This window comes from Fukomys damarensis, unplaced genomic scaffold (assembly GCF_012274545.1).
Source record: "Fukomys damarensis isolate Sample0158 unplaced genomic scaffold, DMR_v1.0_HiC HiC_scaffold_39, whole genome shotgun sequence".
Lineage (NCBI taxonomy): Eukaryota > Metazoa > Chordata > Mammalia > Rodentia > Bathyergidae > Fukomys > Fukomys damarensis.
The window spans coordinates 94,975,620-94,997,699 of NW_022900951.1; the positions used below are offsets into that span (position 1 = coordinate 94,975,620).

Genomic DNA, 22,080 nt, shown 5'->3' on the forward strand with positions numbered 1-22,080 from the left:
TCTCATCTCCCAAATGGTGGAGAAAGAGAATAAATAACTTTTGGGCTGAGATACACACACACACACAAAATTTAGACTTGAGATATAAATGTAAGCCCATCAGCACACAGGTGAGGATGGAGATGATGGTTGTGGATGGCACTGCAAGAAAAGCACGTACAGAATATAAACAGAATCATGAATGGCAGCAGTAGACATAGGTTAAGAAAAGAGGAATCAGGATAGTAATTTCTCTCCCAGAAAGAGAACACCTTTCTCTTTTTTTGGTACCGGGGATCGAACTTGGGTCCTTGCACTTGCGAGGCAGGCCACCGAACCGCTGAGCTAAATCCCCGGCCCTAGAGAACACCTTTCTATAGCCTGGAAAATTCCTCTAGACAGTGAAGCATGCAAGAAGTTTGTGTCCTTTATATGAGAACATGAAACTCTTCAGTAACAGAAACAAATAGGCTGATAAATTGGAAATGCATCTACTGTAAGATTTTTGTGACAATACTAGTAGGTAGATAAAATACACAGATTTTCTGAACCAAAATATTTCATTTTATAAAACGCAACTGGCTTCAGAATTCAATGTGCTACTCTCTTATATTATCCCTGCGGGCCTCTGCTAGCCAAGGATTTGACTTATAATAAAAGGAACAGAAAAGCCCCTTCATTCATATTAGAAGGACAAATTATAAAAGTGTAATAAAAAGGACTTAATGAAGTCTAATAATCTTGCAAAATTTATTTTCAATGAAGTGAATCAAATGTGTTTACTTTGCATGTATTATGTGCTTAGACTTAAAATATAATTCTAGACTTTCAAAACTAAGAAAACTGCTATCTTCCAACTCTCCCATTTTACAGAAGATGACATTGATTGACATAGTAAAGGCTCACATGCGTTTAAAGCCTAAATTACTTGATTTACTGACCTATATACCTTTGACATTATACATCATAAAGAAGAAAACACGTGTTACGCCAGTAAAAAAGGCTGGGCCCAAAATGAAAAAAAAAATGTGAAAAGATAATTTAAAAAGAAAAAACGTTCTGAGTACATATTTCTAGATTCTAAACTAAATTCAATTAGTCTGTTTTACAGTTTTAAAGATTGTTACTTAATATTTAATTACTTCACTATAAGTAGGAGTTGATAAACCATCTCATCAAATAAAATCATCAACAAATGATCAATGCTGCATCTTCCACCAATGTTTACTAAACACCTTCCATGCAAAAATTCATCATTATGTACTAGATTAAGATAAAAAACTGCAGCCCAGCATGGTGGCACACACCTACAATCCCAGTGCTCTGGGAGGTTAAGGCAGGTGAAGCACAAGTAGTGCCCAACTGGGGCAATTTAGCACCAAAATGAGATCCTATCTCTTTTTTAAAAAAAATTTTTAAGGGTCAGGGATATAGCTCAATGTGAAGACTCTGAGGTGAGTTCAATCCCCATTACCTCACACACAAACAAAAGATATACAATACTATATTGTTTGACCTTCCACTTGCTTTTCTTCTTCTTCTTTTTTTTTTGGTACTCGGGATCAAACTCAGGACCTTGTGCTTGCGAGGCAAGTGCAGTGCCAATGAGCTAAGCCCTGGCCCACTTTGTCAATTTTTCATTGAAATTTCTATGTAATATATATTTCTTATTGACCAAGCCTCCACAAAATGTATAGTCAGTTGGAAGGATTAATCACTTCAAACCATGTCTTAACACTGAAAATGTTTAACAGTTAGCAATCAGACAATATTCATTAAACTATAAAAGGAAAATATCATTTGATCTTTTTGACTAATACATTTATTCAGTATTAGTAATAAGCAATTACTACACGTACTACATTGGTGTCTTTTCTCTTATTCCTGAATAAAATTTTAAAATTTGCCTCATATTGATCTACATGTTGTTGGAATTATTACTAAACATTTATGTTTTGTGGCTACTTTAAATGGATTGTTTTCCATTGTATCTTCTAAATGGCTATTTCTGATACAGATAAATTGTATTATTTTTTAATATTTCATACCCAATTCTTTTTAAAGTCATTAATTTCATCAATTAAGATGAGGTTTTCAAGGCTTAGCTTTTACAGGTACAGTATATGAGCCTATCCTCTTTTTCTATATTTCTATTTTTATGGAATATATGATATGTTCCTATGCCTAGACAGTGAAATGATCACCTTTCTTAGTATATCCACACACCTCTTTCCTGTGTGGTAAACATAAAATCTATTCTCCTAGCAAATTTTCAATAAACAGTACAATATTATTAGGTAGTGTCCTTATGCTGTACTTTACATCTCTAGACTTGTTCACCCTTACCACAAATTTATACCCTGTGAACAACCTACTTCTCCCTATTTCTTCCCGTTCCCATCCCTAGTAATTATCTTTCTACCATATCTATGTTTTTTAATTCCACATAACTGAGGTCATGCAGTATTCTTTCTGTGACTGACCTATTTCACTTAGCATAGTATGCTCAAGGTTTATCCTTATTGCTGCAAATGACAAAATCTCTTTAAGACTGAATACAATTCATTGGTGTCTGTCTGTGTACAATTCCTTTTTCTGTTAATCCACTGAAGGCTGTTTGTGTATCTTGGCTATCGGGAATAATAGCCTAATAATTTGGCAGTGCAGATATCTCAAGAAAGTACTGATTTCCTTTCCTTTGAACATATATCCAACAGTGGGATTGCTGAGTCATATAGTAGTCCTATATTAGTTTTGTAAGGAACCTCCATACTGTTTTCCACAATGGATGTATTTATGTATATTCCCACAAGCAGCGTAAGGATTCCATTTTTTCTATATCGTTTCCTACACTTCTTATCTTTTGTCTTTTTGATGACGGCCTTTTTTTTTTTTTTTTTTTTTTTTTTACCAGGGATCAAACTCAGGTCCTTGAGCTTGTGAAACAGGCAGTGGAACCACTGAGCTAAATCTCCGGCCCAGTAACAGCCATTTTTGACAGGTGAGCAGTGATATTGTGATTTTGATTGCTATTTCTCTCACAGTTGCTGATGTTGAGCATCTTTGTCATATGCCTGTTGGCCATTTGTATATCATCTTGGGGAGAAAAAAAAGTCTATTCAGTTCCTTTGCTTGTTTTTTTGTTTTGTTTTGTGTGTGTGTGTGTGTGTGTGTGTGTGTGTGTGTGTGTGGTTTCCTTTTTTTTTTTTTGTACTGGGGATCGAACTCAGGTCCTTGGGCTTGCAAGGCAGACACCCGAACCACTGAGCTAAATCCGCAGCCCTACTTTGCTTGTTTTTAATCATATTACTTATTTGGTTTGCTCTTGAGTTTTGTAAGTTCCTTATATATTTTAGATATTAATCCCTTATCAGATATACAGTTTCTAATATTTTTTCCTAACCTGTATACTGTTTCTTATTTTGTTTTCTTTGCTATGTATAAGGTTTTTATTTTTTTATCTTATTCATTTTATCAGTACATTTTAGGTATATAGTACAGTTACATTCATAATTGGGATCTTGTACCTTTACATGACAGGTCTTGGTTCTCATTTTTTCCCCATGCCCCTGCCCTCCCTTCACCCCCTCCACCCTTCCCTATTTACAAAGACTTTGCTTCCATTTTTTCCTTTTCTCATACCACCCTGAATGCACCAAATCTCATCTGCATATAAGCTTTACATGTAGATTCAACTTGTTTATTTTTTGTTTCCATTGCCACAGCTTTTGGTGTGGAACCTAAATCACTGCCAAGGTCAATATCAAAGAGCTTTTCCCTACATTTTTTACTAGGAGTTTAATTCTTTCAGGTCTTACACTTGGGCCATTAACCCATTTTTACTTTGTAATTGTGTGTGGCATAGTAAGTAAAAGGGTCTAGTTTCATTCTTTGATCCAGTTTTCCTAGGGCCATTTATCTTCTACAACCTGACAATTTTGTCTCTTTATTGACATTGACCATATACACATATATATTGAAAGCTGTGATTATGAGTATAATTCTTTTCTTGCTGCTTTAGGAAAAACTCAGAAGGACTCTCACATTTTACCACTGATGATGTTGGATTGTTGGCTTCAGAGAGAGATTTTTTCTAATTAAGCCAGAAAGTTTCTACCACTAATTACTTAAAAGCTCATTTTTATTCCCAAAGTGGGCATTTAATTTTTAAGTACCTTCAGCATTACTTTAAGTATTTGTATGATATTTATTAATGTAATCTATAATATGAATCTTCATGATAATATACCATTCCCAAGGTGAGGTAAAGCTTTTGTAGTCAAGAAGGATTATATTTTCACATATTCCTGAATGTAGTTGTTTTATTTAGAATTTGAAGATACTCCATAACTTCTATATGCATTTTCTCGGATTTTGACATCTGAATTATAGAGCAGTCTAAAATGAATTGTTAAATGAAGTATCTAGGAGTCAATCCAACAAAATAAGCAAAAGACCTCTACAGTGAAAACTACAGCACTCTGAAAAAAGAGATCGAAGAGGATTTAAGAAAATGTAAAGATATCCCTTGCTCCTGGGTAGGAAAAATCAACGTAGTGAAAATGGCCATACTACAAAAACTGCTATACAGATTCAATGCAATGCCAATTGAAATTCCAACACTATATTTCACAGAACTAGAAAAAAAGAATCCAAAAATTCATTTGGAACCGTAAGAGATCTAGAATAGCAAAAGCCATCCTAGGCAACAGAGACAAGGCAGCAAGTATAACAATTCCCAATTTGAAACTACACTACAAAGCCACTGTGATAAAAACAGCATGGTACTGCCAAAGAAACAGACCTGAGGATCACTGGAACAGATTGGAAGACACAAAAAAAAATCCTGATGTACTCAGCTGCGTCATCTTTGCCAAAGGAGCTGACCATCCTCAGTGGAGAAAAGATAGTCTCTTAAATAAATGGTGTTGGAAAAACTGGATCTCAACCTGTCAAAGATAAAAACTGGACCCTTATCTCTCACCATGCACTAAATTAAAATCAAAGTAGATTAAAGATCTAAATAATAAAACGGAAACACTAAACTTGCTGGAAGATAACTTAGACAGAACTCTGGAAAACATTGGCATAGGAAGAGATTTTATGAACAAATCCTCAGTAGCATGGCAACTAACAGAAAGAATCAACAACTGGGATCTCATCTTATTAAAAAGCTTCTGCACTGCAAAAGAAACCATCAACAGAACTAAGAGACAACCTACAATGTGGAAAAAAATGTTTACCAGCTGCTCCTCAGACAAAGGACTATTAACTAGAATATATAAAGAACTCAAAACAATCAGCACCCCCAAATATAAAGACCCGATTCAAAAATGGACATCTGAAATGAACAGACATTTCTCAGACAAAGAAGGAAAAGCAGCAAGTAAATATATGAAAAAATGTTCCACATCACTGGTCATTTGAGAGAAGCAGATGAAAACAACACTGAGATTCCAACTCACCCTGCAAAGAATGGCTGCTATCAAGAAATCAAACAATAACAAAAGTTGGTGCGGTTGTGGGGAGAAAGGAACCCTGCTCCCTTGTTGGTGGGAGTGCAGACTGGTGCAACCACTATGGAAATCAATATGGAGATACCTCAAAGAGCTGGGACTAGAGGTTCCATTTGACACAGCCATTCCTCTGCTGGATATCTTTCCAAAAGAATTAAAAAAATCATACCACAGTGATATATGCGCACCCATGTTTATAGCAGCACAGTTTGTAATAGGAAAACTTGGAAACAGCCCATTTGCCCATCTATTGGAAACTGGATAAAGAAGATGTGGTTTTTCTATAAAATGGAATACTACTCAGCCATAAAGAATGAGAAATTAGAGTCATTCATAGGAAAATGAGGATATACTCCTAAGTGAAATAAATAAGCCACACATGTGTAAATACCAAATAGTTTCTCTGGTGTGAAAAACTATAATACTACATAAGATCCTAATGGGATAATTAATAGTGTGAAATAGGAAGAAAAGGGCTAAAGGTGTAGGGAAAGTGGGAAGGGTAGGGAAAGGGGAATAAGGGAAAAGAAAAAAATAGGAGAAAATGAAAAACTGGAAATAAAGTGTTTGTAAATGGGGAGGGGACGAGGGTGTGAAGGGAGGGCAGAAACAAGGGGAAAAAATGAGAACCAAGACCTGTCATGTGAAGGTATAGGACCCCGGTAATGAATGTAACTGTATTGTATAACTTGATTGTACCAATAAACTCAATAAAAAGAAAAAAAGAATCATATTACAGAGATATATGCACACCTATGTTTACAGCAGCACAGCTTGTAATAGCTAAAACTTGGAAACAGCACATTTGCCCATCAGTTGGAAATTGGATAAAGATGTGGTTTTTCTATAAAATGGAATATTTCTCAGCCATAATGAGAAATTAGATTTATTCATTGGAAAATGGATACATATTGAGGATATACTCCTAATTGAAATAAATAAGTCACACATGTGTAAATACCCAATAGTTTCTCTGGTGTGAATAAACTATAATACTACATAAGATCCTAATGGGATAATAGACAATGTGAAATAGGAAGGGGCTAAAGGTGTAGGGAAAGTGGGAAGGGTAGGGGAAAGGTAATAAGGGAAAAGAAAAAAATAGGAGAAAATGGAAATAAAATGTTTGTAAATCGGGAGGGGAGGAGGGGGTGAAGGGAGGGCAGGAACAGGGGAAAAAATGAGAACCAAGACTTGTAAAGGTACAAGATCGAATAATGAATGTAACTGTACTGTACACCTAAAATGTATCAATAAACTCAATGGGGAAAATAAAATAAAATAAAATAAAATGAATTGTGAAGAAGAAAAATGGAAACAAAGTCTCTGTGAATAGGGAAGGGTAGACGGGGAGAAGGGAGGTCAGGGGAATGTGGAAAAAATAAGAACCAAGATATATCATCATGGTAAAGGTACAAGACCCTAATGATGAATGTAACTGTACTGTATATCTAAAATGTACCAATAAAGAAAAAAGAAAAAAATGAATTGTGCAACTTCACACCATTTTCTGTGCTATGGATCTGTTTCTTTATAATCAGAATTACAGTGTTTCCTACAAAGGGTTCTTGTTTATAAGAAAATCCAGAAAATATGAAAATCAAAGGTCTTGTGTGATAAATGAGGGATCATACGACTAGTTGCCTATGCTTCACCTGGCATAGCTCCAGTAACCATTCAGTTACCCCATCATTTACAAAGGTATTAACTTAGAATTTAAAATACAAACACACTTTTCATTTATCAAGTGTACTTATTAATTAGTCAATTCTACAGGGCCATAAGTTCATATCTTTGATTTCTGGTCAAGAATGCATATATAATATAAGAGTTGACATTATAAAAAATTTTTTAAAAGCCTAAAATTTGGAAATGTTAAGATTTCTGGAGTGAGAAAATAAAAGCCGCAAGTATAAAACAAAAAATTATAAAATTGAGCTTCAAAGGAAAAAACTACTGCTCATCAAAACATGAATAAGTAAGAAAATGGGAGAGCACGTCAGAGATTGGAAAAATATTGAAAGTACATATGCTTAAATATTCATAATAAATTAGAATGTAAACATCAAAATAAAACAATAACCCATTTTAAATATATAAAAACATGAAAATACACTCTTTAAATGTCTCCAAGTAGCTAATAATGTATTTAAAATATATATATCATTACATACCGGAAAAATGCAAAATAAAAATCATAATGAGGAACCACTACACACTCTGATAACAGCTAAAATTAAAGAGATTAACAGTACCAAGAGTACCCAGCAATTCCTCTCTTGTATATATCATCTAAAGAAAATTACTGCATATGATAAAAAAGATTTATAAAGTCAATAAATCATTTTTTCATAATGGCTAAATATTGGGTGCAACTTAAATGACTGCCAAATGAAAACTGTGGTACACTGTGGTATATTTAAACAATGAAATGTTATACAGCAAAAAAAAAAAAAAGGCACGACTAATATGTGTAGCAAACAATTCAACATACCCTCCTCTGCTCTTCTGCCTCTTCAGACAATATGGCCACACATTATACTTGTTATGATTTTCCTGCTTTCTCTATCTTTGAGTAAATCTTGTTTTATAGCCCCTTGCCCAAGTGATAGGACATATTGCAACAAACAAGCACAATTCATATATTTAACAGGATTACTATGTGAAATTCATTCTACAATGTCTGTGAAATAATAGTGATTTTATGTCATGTTCTGTTCCTAATCCATCCTTTCCCATCCTTCTCTTTTTACAACACACCTACATTTTAAAATACTTCAGAACACAGAAACACAAGCATAGTCATGCATCACTTAATGACAGGGATATGTTCTGTGAAATGCATCATTAGGCGGTTTTGTCATTGTATGCACACTAGAGAGTGCATTTACACAAACCTAGATGGTGTAGATCAATCACTGGACATGGTCACTTGATGCAATGATGGACATAGCATACACATTATGTATAAGACTGCTGCCAGTGTAACACAACACCAAAATTTTTAATATAAGTAGGAATACACTCTAAAATAATAAAGATATAGTAAATACATTAAGTAGCTATTTATTATTATTATCAATATAATACACTGTATATAAGTATACGCTTTATACTTTTACACAACAGACAGTATAGTACATTTGATTACATGAGCATCACCCCAAATGCATGAGCAATGCATCCCCTGTGATGCTAGCAGCATCGTTATATCGCCAGGTGATAGGAATTTTCAGCTCTACTATAATATTATAGGACACTCTTGTATACACAATGTTTTGTTGATGGAAATGTTATTGTGTTGCTGACTGAGTTACATTTAAATATAATTTAAACCCCACATTTACATTTCAATAACACTTGCAGTTATGTGCCACTTCCACTTAATATTTGCCGAGCTGGCTCCCTCATGTGCTCTTTACACACACACACGCACACACACACATAAACACACTTTACATACACACATAACCCGTATCACACTTATTTCATCTTCACAACAATCTTCTGATGTAGGTACTATTAATAGCTCCACTTCACAAATGAGAAAATGAAAGTATGGAACAATTAAGAAGCTTTTTCAAGATTACACTGCTAGCAAGCATTAGAGGCAGAACATGGACCCCCTCAAGCACTATTCCTAATACACCATACAAACTGTACAGTTAAGCTGTTGGGAGTAAGAAACCTTTTTCAACAGCAAAAACAAGAATGTGTTTCTTTAAACCATGAATCTAAAATCCTATATTATCATAAAAACACTAAATGTCTCACAGAAACTCACTGAGAAATCTTTAACTAGATTTTTATGAAAAGAAATGTGCACACAATCACAGGCAATTCTATTTTTAAAAAATAGTTTAAGGGCTATTTCACTTCTGATGCCCCCTACTCTATTCTCCCAGAGTAGGTATCTATCTCCTTTCTTTTCCATCTTTTTCCAAATAAACTGTCTTCTTTTATTTAAAGAAAGTAGGTTGCTGCAACATCCATTCTTAAGCTATATACAATCTGTATTCAACCACAGATATGCTTTTAAAACCAAAACTTCAAATCCAGACCTCCATTTATTAAATACTAGGTGCTCACATATCATTGCAATCATATCTTCAATAATATCCTCTTATTTTTTCATTAACTCAGGACACAGTTACTAACATTCTCCTTACTCAATTTCCTTATTACTCAGCCATTCTCTTATTTACTTATACAGTAAATATCTCCTATGTTATTCTAGGTATGCAACAAATGCTTATTGAGTAACAAGTATATTAAGTGGATAACTAGGTAAAAGAGATATAATTTAAAAGGTAAATTGTTTTTATAAATATACCGGTTACGGAGTATTGCAGCAATAAATTCCCCTCTATGTAGATGATCCATCACCTCTAACAGTTGGATAATGACCTGTTCAGGAGGAAAAGAAGCCAATATTTACTATGAAAATCAATATTAGAACTTCCAAAATTTTGCTACTTTGTAATATATCTATATTTCATTATTAAAGGGAAATGTACATATGCAGTAATATAATGATTCTAGAGTGAATATATATATATATATATATATATATATATATATATATATATATACACATACAAACTCAACAGTGAATTATAAATAGTATTGGCTAAATTTCATCTGCAGTCATTAGTTTACAGTATCCATGGAAATACAATCAAATGTACGGGAAGTTATGTGAGAACTAGAAAACCTAAAGAGTTTGGGAAGTAAGGAAAGATCAAAGAGGTTATAATCAAAGAGATCAGCAAAAACACTAATGCCCCTGTTCCCAATAGAACTTCCAATCTGAGAAGCTCATAAACAGTGCCTACAATTTTAGAAGCAGATACAACCCCAGCACTACTCCCGGGTCCTCGGCAGAAGAACAGTGAGAGGTGCAGCCCAATGGGTGCCTGCAGTACCCCACTCCCCTGCATGCTTGGCCTCCTGGCTGGGCTGGTACCTGCATTCACACAACAGAGGCACAGGGGGTCATAAAGGCCATTGCTCTGAGGTACAGCCTTGATTTTGATATAATTCACATGATTAAATGTCATAGATTAATAATTACCACAAATTGTCATTTTCTAAGCTGTGCTTAATGCTAAGTGTTGCTGATTGTATCACATGGGCTTGATCTAATCAGTTGTCCTTATTGGTATTAAGAAAATGAGAGGGTCTCAGAGTCATTAGAGGCTCAAAACCTAAAGACAAGCTATAACAGGAAGATCTACAGTACCGACAACAAAAATAGAAATAAGAAGACATTCAGGCAAGGCACAAGCATGAACACAGTCTGCCAGTTGACCAAAGGCAAATTCTGGGGGAAATGAGGTGGACAAGTATGATAATCAACCACCTAGACACCCTGAACTGATATCACAGGAAGTAACAAATCAGATGAATGAAGCTCTAGAAAAATCCAAAGCAGTAATAATTTCAAAGATAACTAAAGAGATGGTGAACAGAATGAAAGACATGGTTAGAGATTCTAGAACAGAAACAGATAAAAACAAATGAGTTCAGGGCCATGATAGAAGCCATAAATGCCCAGCATAGAAAAGAAATGGAAACCATGAATGCCCAACAAAGGATAGAAATGGAATCCATGAAACACATTCAAACAGATATCCAGAAGATTAAAAACTATATTGAAAGTTTACATAACAGAATGGGACAATCCGAAGGCAGGATAGCAGATATAGAAGACAGGATGGAGATCAGTTATTGTGATAAGAATCTCTTAAAAATAGCAAGGGAACATGAGAAATCAATCCAACAACTCTTAGATGACACAAAGAAGAATAATGTAAGACTGATAGGAGTCAATGAAGAGCAGGAGAAAGTACAAACGACATGAAAAAATGTTCACAGAACTAACTACAGAAAATGCCCCACCCAGAGCAAAATAATTTGACATAAAGATAAGTGAGTCTTATAGGACTCCAACTAGCCACAATAAAAAAAAATCTACACCTAGACATATAATATAGTGAAGATCCCAGAAACCCCAAAAAAGAAGAAAATACTACAAGCAGTTAGAGAAAAGAAACAAATCACATGCAAAGGAAAGCCCATCAAAATCACAGCAGATTGTCACTACAAACCCTCAAGTCAAGAAAAACCAGGAAGGAGGTATTTCAAGAACTAAAAGAAAACAATGTCCAACATAGACTGATGTATCCTGCAAAACTATCTTTCAAAATTGATGGGGATATAAGATACTTCCATGACAAAGAACAACTGAGAAACTTCATGAATACCAAACCAGCACTTCAGACAATTCTAAATAATATCCTAGAAAAAAGTCAGTGAAAATCACAACTCCATGAGGCACAACAGAGCAAATCTAGCAGGCAAAGTAAGAAATTAAAGGGAGAGGGGGAAAAAAATTAAAAAGATCCAATAACAGAAAAATAACATGATGATGATAAGTCAATACATATCAGTTACAACCATCAATATTAATGGCCTCAATTTACCAATCAAAAGAAATAGAGTGGCAGAATGGATTAAGAAGCAAAATCCAGCAATATGCTGTATACAAGAAACACACCTAATTCAAAAAGAAACTCATACACTGAAAGTAAAAGGATGCAAAACAGTTCTCCACGTGACAGGAACCTGGAAAAAGCAGCAGTAGTTATCTTAATTGCTGACAAAATAAATTTCAAACCAAAACTAATTAAGAGAAACAAAGAAGGTCATTACATCCTTGTAAAAGGGAACAATCCAAGAGGAAGAGATGACAATCATAAATATATATGCACCAAATATTAATGTCCCCATCATTACAAAACAAATATTAAGGGACATGAAAAACCAAATAACCACTAATACAATTATAGTGGGGGACCTCAGTATCCCCCTGTCACAAATAGACAGGTCATCTAGACAAAAAAATCAACAACAAAATAATAGAACTGAACCAAGCTTTGAACAAATGGACTTAATAGAGGTCTGCAGAGTGTTCCACCCCACAAAATCAGAATATACATTTTGCACATAGTTCATTCCCCAAAATAGAGCACATACTAGAACAAAAAACATGTTTAAGTAAATGTAAAGGACTTGAAGTTATTCCCTGTATATTATCAGACCATAGTGCAATAAAACTGGAGATCAATAGCAAAAGAAATCACAACAACTTCACAAACACGTTGAAATTTAATAACACTCTCCTGAACAACCAATGGATCACAGACGAGATCAAAGAAGAATTTAGAGTTTTTACAAATAAATGATAAAGTCAATACAACATACAGGAATCTATGGGACACAGTGAAAGTAGTTCTATGAGGGAAATTTATAGTAGTGAATGCCACCACTAGAAAAACAGAGTGAGCTAAAATAAAAAACCTAATGATGAATTGTACGCTTCTAGAAAAAGAGCAAGACAAACCCAAAGCTTGTATAAGGAAGGAAATTATAAAGATCAGAGCAGAAATCAATGCAATGGAGACTAAGAGAATGATACAAAAAAATCAACGAATGAAAGAGCTGGTTTTTGGAAAGAATAAATAAAATCGATAAACTCTTAGCCAACCTTATCAAAAAAGGAAAGTAAAGGCTCAACTCCATGCAATTAGGAGTGAAAAAGGTGAAGTCACAACAGATCCAGCAGAAGTCCAGAGGATCGGCAATCACTACTTTGAAAATCTGTACTCTCATAAATGGAAAACAAGGAAGAAATGGACAGATTTCTAGATACGTATGAATTACCAAAGTTGAAAAAAGAAGAAATAAAAATTCAAAACACCCGAAATACAATCAGTGAAATTGAAAATGTTATTTAAAAGTTTACCAACAAAGAAAACTTGCATGTCTTCCCTGCTGAATTCTACAAGACATTTAGAGAAGTACTATTGCCAATAGTCTTTGAATTCTTCAATGAAATTGAAAGGGAAGCAATATTTCCAAATTCATTCCGAGTAGCGAGTGTAACTTTGATTCCAAAACCAGGGAAAGACCCAATCAAAAATGAGAACTACAGACCAATCTCACTAATGAACATAGATGCAAAAATCCTCACAAAGATACTGGAAAATACAATACAGAATGTCATCAAGAAGATCATACAACCTGATCAAGTCAGATATATCTCAGGGGTGCAAGGATGGTTCAACATACACAAATCAATAAATGTAATACTCTATATTAACAGAGTCAAGGATAAAAGCCATATGATCGTCACAGTATATGCAGAAAAAGCATTTGACAAAATTCAACACCCATTCATGATTGTCACCCCGCAGAAAATTGGAATAAATATTTTTTATCTCAACTTGATAATGGCTATTTATGAAAAACCACAAGCCAACATCATATTAAATTGTCAAAAAGTGAAAACCTTCATGCTAAAATCAGAAACAAGACAAGGATGTCCAGTGTCATCACTCTTGTTCAATATAGTTCTGGAAACATTATCCACAGCAATTAGACAATAGAAAGAAATAAAAGGAATAAAGATAGGAAAGGAAAAATTTAAACTGTCATTATTTGCTGACGATATGATACTCTACATAGAAGACCCAAAAATACTCCACCAAAAGACTTCTAGACTTAGGGGGCAGATTCAGCAGAGTAGCTAAATACAAGGTACACTCTCAAAAATCAATAGCCTTCTTGTACACAAATAACCAAAACACTGAGAGAGAAATTAGGGAAGCAATCCCTTTCACAATAGCATTCCAAAAAAGGAAGTATCTCCTAAGCAATCTAACAAAGGAAGCAAAACACCTCTACATTGAGAACCACAGCACTCTGAAAACAGAGCTCAAAGAGGATATAAGAAAATGCAAAGATGTCCCTTGTTCCTGGGTTGGAAAAACCAGTGAAAATGGCCATATTGCCGGGCGTGGTGGCGCACGCCTGTAATCCCAGCACTCGGGAGGCTGAGGCAGGAGGATCACTGAGTTCGAGACCAGCCTGAGCTACATAGTGAGTTCCAGGTCAGTCACTACATAGTGAGACCCTGTCTCAAAAAAAAAAAAATGAAAATGGCCATACTTCCAAAACTGCTGTACAGATTCAATGCAATCCAGATTGAAATCCCAACAGTATATTTCATAGAACTAGAGAAAACAATACAAAAATTCATCTTGAACCAGAAGAGACCTAGAATAGCAAAAGCCATTCTAAGGATCAGACACATGGCAGGGGTGTCACATTCCCCAATTTAAAACTATACTACAAAACCACTGTGTTAAAAACAGCATGGTACTGGCAAAGAAACAGACTGGAGGATCAGTGGAATAAAATAGAAGATGCAGAAACAACTCCAGACATATTCAGCTACCTCATCTTTGACAAAGAAGCCAACTATCCTCACTGGAGACAAGGTAGCTTCTTTAATAAATAGTGTTGCAAAATCTGAGTTTCAACCTGCCAAAGACTAAAACTAGACCCCTATCCTTCGCCATGTACTATATTAAACCCCAAGTGGGTTAATTATCTGAATATTAAAACAGAAATGCTAAACTTCTTGGAAGATAATTCAGGTAGAACTCTTGAAGACACTGGTACAGGAAAAGTCTTTATGGACAAATCTTCAGTAGCATGGGAACTAGCACAAAGAATCAACAACTGAGATCTCATCTTTTTACAAAGCTTCTCTGCAAGAGAAACCACCCACAGAGCTAAGAGACAACCTACAATGTGGTTAAAAATTTTTACCAGCTGTTCTTTAGACTAAGATCTACTATCCAGAATATATAAAGAATTCAAAAAAAATCAGACCTCCCAAATTTAAAAACCCAATTTTAAAATGGGCATATGAAATGAACAAACATTTCTCAAACAAAAAAGTAAAAGCAGCAAATAAATATATGAAAAAATGTTCCACATCAGTGGTCATTGGAGAGATGGAGATGAAAACAACACTGAGATTCCACCTCACCCCACAAAGAATGGCTGCTATCAAGAAATCAACCAATAACAAATGTTGGTGGGGTTGTGGGGATAAAAAACCCTTCTCCATTGTTGGTGGGAGTGCAGACTGGTGCAACCACTGTGGAAATCAATATGGAGATATCTTACACAACTAGGATTAGATGTCTATTTTGACCCTGCTATTCCCCTGCTGCATATCTTCCCAAAAGAATTAAAGGAAGCATACCACAGTGATATATTCTCACCCATGTTTTTAGTGGCACAGTTTGTAGTAGCTAAAAACTTGGAAACAGCCCCATTGCCCATCAAGTGGAGACTGGATAAGAAGATATGCTTTTTTAATAAAATGGAGTACCACTCAGCCATAAAGAATGAGAAACTAGAGACATTTATAGCTAAGTGGATGCACATACTCTTGAGGCCATACTCTTAAGTGAAATAAATGTGTAAATACTGAATAGTTTCTCTGGTGTGATAAACTAAAGGTGTAAATAAAAATTAAAATGTATAACTGATATTATGTTATAAGAAAAAATGTCTAAAGGTGTAGGGGAAGTGGAAAGGGTGTGATAAAGCTAAGAAGGGAAAAGAAAAATAAGAGAAAAGGAAAAAAATGGAAGCAACTTCTTTGTAAATAGGAAAGAGTGGAGGGGATGAAGGGAGGCTAGGGGGATGGGGAAAAATGAGAACCAAGCTACATCACATAAAGGAACAAGATCCCAGTGATAAATGTAACTGTATTGTATACCTAAAATGTACCAAAAAAAAAAAAAAAGAAAAAGAAGCAGATGCACAAAATACAGTCCAGAGATTTATACTATTTTGAAATCTTAAAGTAAAAGTAGTGGGTAGGATCATTGATTTTCTTGACCTGTACAGAACTGTTTTGGTGGCTGTTGTTCTTGTTGGAAAAGAGAAGGTGAGTTTTGATAAAATATCAAATATTTTCTTTTTAGATGATGATTATATTGGAAAGTTAGAAATATTTTACCTGTTCTATTTATTTTAAGTATGTTTGGAAGCAAACTATACATTTTACTTAAATATGCCTTGTTTGCAAAGTCAATGTATTAAATTGGGAAGATAAAATGTATTACATTCAATTTAGTTTGTTCATCAAACTGTTATAAAGCTATACAGAGTTATAATTAAACAAGGTGGGGGAAGATTTCTTCATTGTCCCTATCCTCTCTTAGATCCTTATTTTAAGGAAAAGAAGTAGAAAAAGAACTCTATCTTCTCGTTCTTCATAACTTTATAAAGGAAACAAATCAAATGACAATACAGCATGTATGTTTATTTGAAAAATCACATTTCTGCTTATACTACACTAGGTATAAGAAATCAAGTAGCCTAAATAAGATTAAAACTTTTAAAGCATCTCAAAATCCACTGACCTTTGATCTATATTTTCTAAAAAAAAAAGGCTTAAGTGGTGAGAATTTTGAGATGTTGAAATGTTTTATTTGGCTTAAGCGTCACAATTTTTAGGGGATATTGTAAAGGGGAGAACAACAACTATATTTGGATTATTAATTAGGAGTCAAGTTAAATAGTTCATGCCTTGAATTTAGTATGGAATATAAATGTCCTAAAATTATGCATGCAAACTTTCTTTTAATCCATGCTATGTTTTCTGTCCCTCTCAATGCATTATATTGGAAATTTAATCCCAAATGTGGCAATGTTGATAAGCGCAGCCTAATGTGAGGTATTTCTGCCATGGGGCATCACCCTCATGAAGGATTGCCATTTCTGGGAGTGGGTTCTTTTTAAAAGAACAACTTTTACACATATCCCCCCCTTTTCTCTCCCTCTCTCCCTCCCTCTCTCCCTCTCCACTGCCCTCCCTCCATCCCTCCCCCCTACCCTCCCTCTCTTCTTCTCTCCTTTACTGGCTCTCTCCTTGCCTCCCTCTGCCCTTCTACCTTCTGCCCAGAGATGATACAGCAAGAAAGCCCTTGCCAGATGCTGACAACTTCATCTTGGACTTCCACCCTTCAGAACTCTGAGGAAAATTTGCAAAAGGTGCAATTTATTAGGGACTTAAAGGCACAGTCATGTCTTGAGTAGCAACAAGATAGATTCTCACACTCCAAGGTAGGTGGAAAGGGTGTATAGAGTAAGCTAGACAAGGATGTATCATGGACAACTGAAATGCACTTGGCTTTTCTAAAAAACTATTAACGTGTTCACATCAGTTAAAGAACAATCCCAGAATCTCTGGCCAGTGAAACTTACTTGGCTTTCTAAACAATTTTGTCCCTATGAGCTTGGGACATGTACCAGGGTCACCTGGAATGCATAATGGCAATTAAAACCAAGATGGATATAGTTATGTCAAACTAGATCCTGACAAGAGTGATAGAATCCCCTTGGTTCAACCAGTACCACTCCTGCACCTGAATCTCAAAGTCTAGGCCAGTTCCACTGAAATTCTCCAGATTATAAACTTTTTGGTCTCCTGAAGAACAGGGCATTGGATAACTGAACGTGGGACTCCAGTCACTTACTATAGACCTTCAACAGTGAAACTATGTTTTCAATCTCATGATAAAACTATACCTTCCACAGATACCTTCAAGTGTTGAGATAAGAGTTATAGGGGAATAATTAGTTTCTCTCATAAGTTCAGGCAAAAAGAGATGAAGAAGTCATAACTACCTTTGTTCTAATTAAAAATTAGTTCCCATCTTATATCTGTCAATATATCTACTCTCTGGTCTCTTTCTGTTAATGAATTTTTTAATTTGCTTATTCTCATTTTAATAGGGTTGGAAAGGGAAAGAGGGTAAACACATTATCAAATTTAAACCAGAATTAAATATATGCATATGTGAAGAGAAATTTAAATAAAGTTATAGTATGAACTATATTGATAAATACATACATATATACATAAATTAATACTGGCTGAAATACAGGGATGGATCAAAAAAAGATACTAGAAATATGAAAACCAAAGAAACTACTTCTATAATTTTTTTTTTTTTTTTTTTTTTTTTGGTACCAGGGATTGAACTCAGGTCCTTGCGCTTGCAAGGCAGGCCACCGAACCGCTGAGCTAAATCGCCGGCCCCTCTACTTCTATAATTTGAGATAAGAGACCAGACAAGATAGCCAGAGAGAACTAGGATTTATTGACTTAAAGATCACTGATAGATATTACAGAGATAAGGGTATATCAAAGATAAAATCTAGTTAAGTAATGGGAGTGATGATATCAAGCAATACAAGGTGTAGAGAAAAAGGAGAAACACTGAAAGAAAAAGGAAGAAAGTTTGATGTGGATATTTATTTAACTGGGACATATCTGGACAGTTAAGCAAGAGGTAAAGTGATAAGATTAGGAAATATTACTCAAGAGTATATTTGCCATGAGAAGGTGGATCCCAATGAAATAAAGGAAGACAAGCTAGCAAGGAAAAGAGAGAAGAGGAAGTAGGGGAACTAAGATTTGTGAGATAAAGAATGAAGAAGAGTGGTTCAAAAGTATTGTACTGAGACCAAGTAAGATACAGTTGCTTGATCTGATAATTATTAAATGCTAATTACAAAAATTATTTTTGAAAGAGTAGTTTCAATGTCAATGGGAAGAATTATTGCAATGGTTTGAAAATGAAAACATAAATACTTTCAAGACATTGTGAGAAACTCAAATACAAAGAATTATAGTAGGGTGGCCCCTCAAATGAGTAAGGGAAAAGATTATTATTAAATAATAATATTATTATTATTATTTATAATGTATTAAATCATACAGGGACAATTGGGTAGCCATTCATTTCTCTGGGTTTGTAAAAATATTTTTAAAAAATGAGTAGGTGGTATGCTGTCTCAATTCTCTAAATTCTTTAAGAATCAAATATTTAAAGGTAAAAATCATGCTAAATAATACTACTCCAAGTGGAATTTTTTATAATCATGTAGTAAAGAAGGCAAAGAGTACCCTAAAACCAGAAACCAGAAAAGGCTACCAAATCTATTACAGGAAAAAAAATGTACTTCAAAAATAGCAAAGTAGGTGGTATGCTGTCTCAATTCTCTAAATTCTTTAAGAATCAAATATTTAAAGGTAAAAATCATGCTAAATAATACTACTCCAAGTGGAATTTTTTATAATCATGTAGTAAAGAAGGCAAAGAGTACCCTAAAACCAGAAACCAGAAAAGGCTACCAAATCTATTACAGGAAAAAAAATGTACTTCAAAAATAGCAAAGTCCAAAAGCAATTGGTAAACAAATAATACAATATACATGACAAAAAAAGGGGGCTAATGATTTTAACTTAAACACACATATTAACAAAAACAATAAAACACAAAGGTGAAATCAGCAAATAATAGAAATAGAAAGAATATAAATTAAACACAAATCATTTTGAAATAAATGCTACTTAAATTGAAGCACTATTTTTACCTACGGAAGGCACACATACACATATATAAAGCCTGTTTATATGCTTTTTTGAAGGGTGGATTTTATTTGTCATTCTATATTTTTTTTGTTCAATGTATTTTGAAGTAAAAAGAAAAAGAGTATGTGACAGAAGAAGGAAGAGGGAGTGGCCCAGAGATAGGATGCAAAATAGGAAGGTGTAATTATCTAGAAGATACAGTGCAATATTAAAAAAAAAAAAAAAGGATAATCAGGTGTGTCAGATGCTGCTGAGAGATTAAGTGAAGGAGTAAGACATGGCCACTCAGCATGGTGCAGAGCCACAGAAGAGCTTGACAAGAGTGAGTTGTGTAGGCTGATGGAAGCAAGATTACCATTGGTTCAAGAATGAATGAGAGGATAAAGAGGAAAAGTAGGAAGAAAAAAAACTCTTACAAACAGTTTTCCTTTAATAAAGAGCAGAGGAATGGGTGATAGTTGGAATGACACATGAAGTAAAAGTAAATTTTAAAATATTGTTCCATACTTGCAGAAACTAGAGCAAAAAAAACTTGGAAAACATGGCATGAATCAAAGCTAAACTGAAGTACAACAGTATTTGAAAATACATGACTGTCATTCATTCGCACTCTCTTTATCTGTACATATGATATGTGTATATTCACAGAAACAGATGTAGAAAAGTATAGAAACAGTCATTGAAATGATAAACACCAAATGTGAGATAGCATTTCCTTCAGGGGAGGAGGGGAGGGGTATGCAATTGTGGAGAGATACATGGGGAGCTTCACCTCTTATCTTTTTTGTTAAGGATCTGAAACAAAAATGATAAAATGATTTAAAAAGTTACATAGCTAATTGGTACCTAAATGAATCTTTGTTATATTGGTCACTGTAGTTTTCTGTATGCTTGAAGTATTTTATTTAAAAAGAAACAAAAAATAGACATGATCTTTGTCCGTAGGAGAGCAGACAAGACATACTACATTAAGGCCAGCATGTTACAAAAGAAAATTTTGAAAGAGGAAAAATATAAGAAAAATATAATCAGGCAAGCATTATAATTGAAAAGACATACTTCTCCCTGGCTATGATACTCTCATGAATAAATGGGAAATTAGTCATTACTCAGAGCATACACCTGACAAAGGCCTAATTGTGCTTCTGGCCTTAGAAAATTGTTAGTTACCAGAAATAAAACTGACAAACCTGCTTCTCATAGTTGAGATATCTTGCATAAGTTCAAGCAATTTTACTTGTAAGCATTTCAGTAAATCACAAATCTAATATTTGCCAAGTACATATCATACAGTTAGATAATATTTCAAATAGAGATTACAGTTTATGACTTAACCTTTAATTAAAACTCACAATATCACTCCTTTCTGCTTTCTCCAAGTGCCAACAGCCTTCAAAATAATGGGTTTTGAGATATCCCTAACCAATTTCACACCATGCTAGGTAAGCCTTGCTTTTCAACTAAACTGATGTTACATATTTTTTTTTAATTTAGGAGGTTCTATAATAGTCTAGATATCTTCAAATGAAATTTTTAAGTACTGTGATAAGAAAAAAAGCAGAAAGGACTAGTGAAACATGCTACACTACAAAATAATAAAAAAAGCAAGACTCTAGAAAGCATGCATATGATTGCAGTATTTTAAATCAAGTTACCAGTATCACTAAAAATTCAAAAATCATCTTGAAATGGTGAAGGGAGGGCAGGGACAAGGGGAAAAAATGAGAAGCAAGACTTGTCATGTAGAGGTACAAGATCCCAACAATGAATGTAAATGTACTGTATCCCTAAAATGTACCAATAAACTCAATTAAAGCTGAAAAAAAAAGAAATAGAATTATAACTGGGCCCAGTAGTTTAGGCAAGAGAACAGAAAATTCAAGGTCATTCTGGAAAACATAGTGAGACTCTGTCTCAAAATTAAATAAATATAATAGTCTGGGAGTGGGGGTCATCCAGTGGTAGAGAGCTGGGTTCAAGCCCCAGCATCACAAAAAGAAAGGAAGGAGGAAAAGGAAGGAGAAAAAATAGAATTGTATTCTTGGTGTATATTAGACAAACGCTGACAGTTTAAAATGTCACAGAGTGCTATGGAATCATTTATCTTACACTTCTCTTCTATCTGTGGCACTGAAGAGGCTTTACCCTAAAACACCTGAGCAGTACTTGTTGCACTGGTGGTAATTTTTTCCCTAGAGAAGATCTAAAACTGTGGTATACTCCCCAATATGCACTCCTAAAAAATGCAGACTGAAAAATACATTATGTTTACAT

General features: G+C 34.4%; 1 protein-coding gene across 6 annotated transcripts in view; it reads right to left on the reverse strand.

Moving 5' to 3' along the window:
* Positions 1 to 22,080, reverse strand: part of Klhl13 (kelch like family member 13) — a 198,590-nt gene that overhangs the window by 107,023 nt on the left and 69,487 nt on the right. For 3 of the 6 annotated variants that reach the window (XM_010622646.2, XM_010622650.2, XM_010622644.2), the window contains one exon: positions 9,829 to 9,902. The exons of the other annotated variants lie outside the window; for them this stretch is intronic. In XM_010622646.2, the coding sequence (XP_010620948.1) occupies positions 9,829 to 9,878 (50 nt within the window). In that variant the 5' untranslated portion in view covers positions 9,879 to 9,902. The remainder of the gene's footprint in view (positions 1 to 9,828; positions 9,903 to 22,080) is intronic. 6 annotated transcript variants of the gene reach the window in all.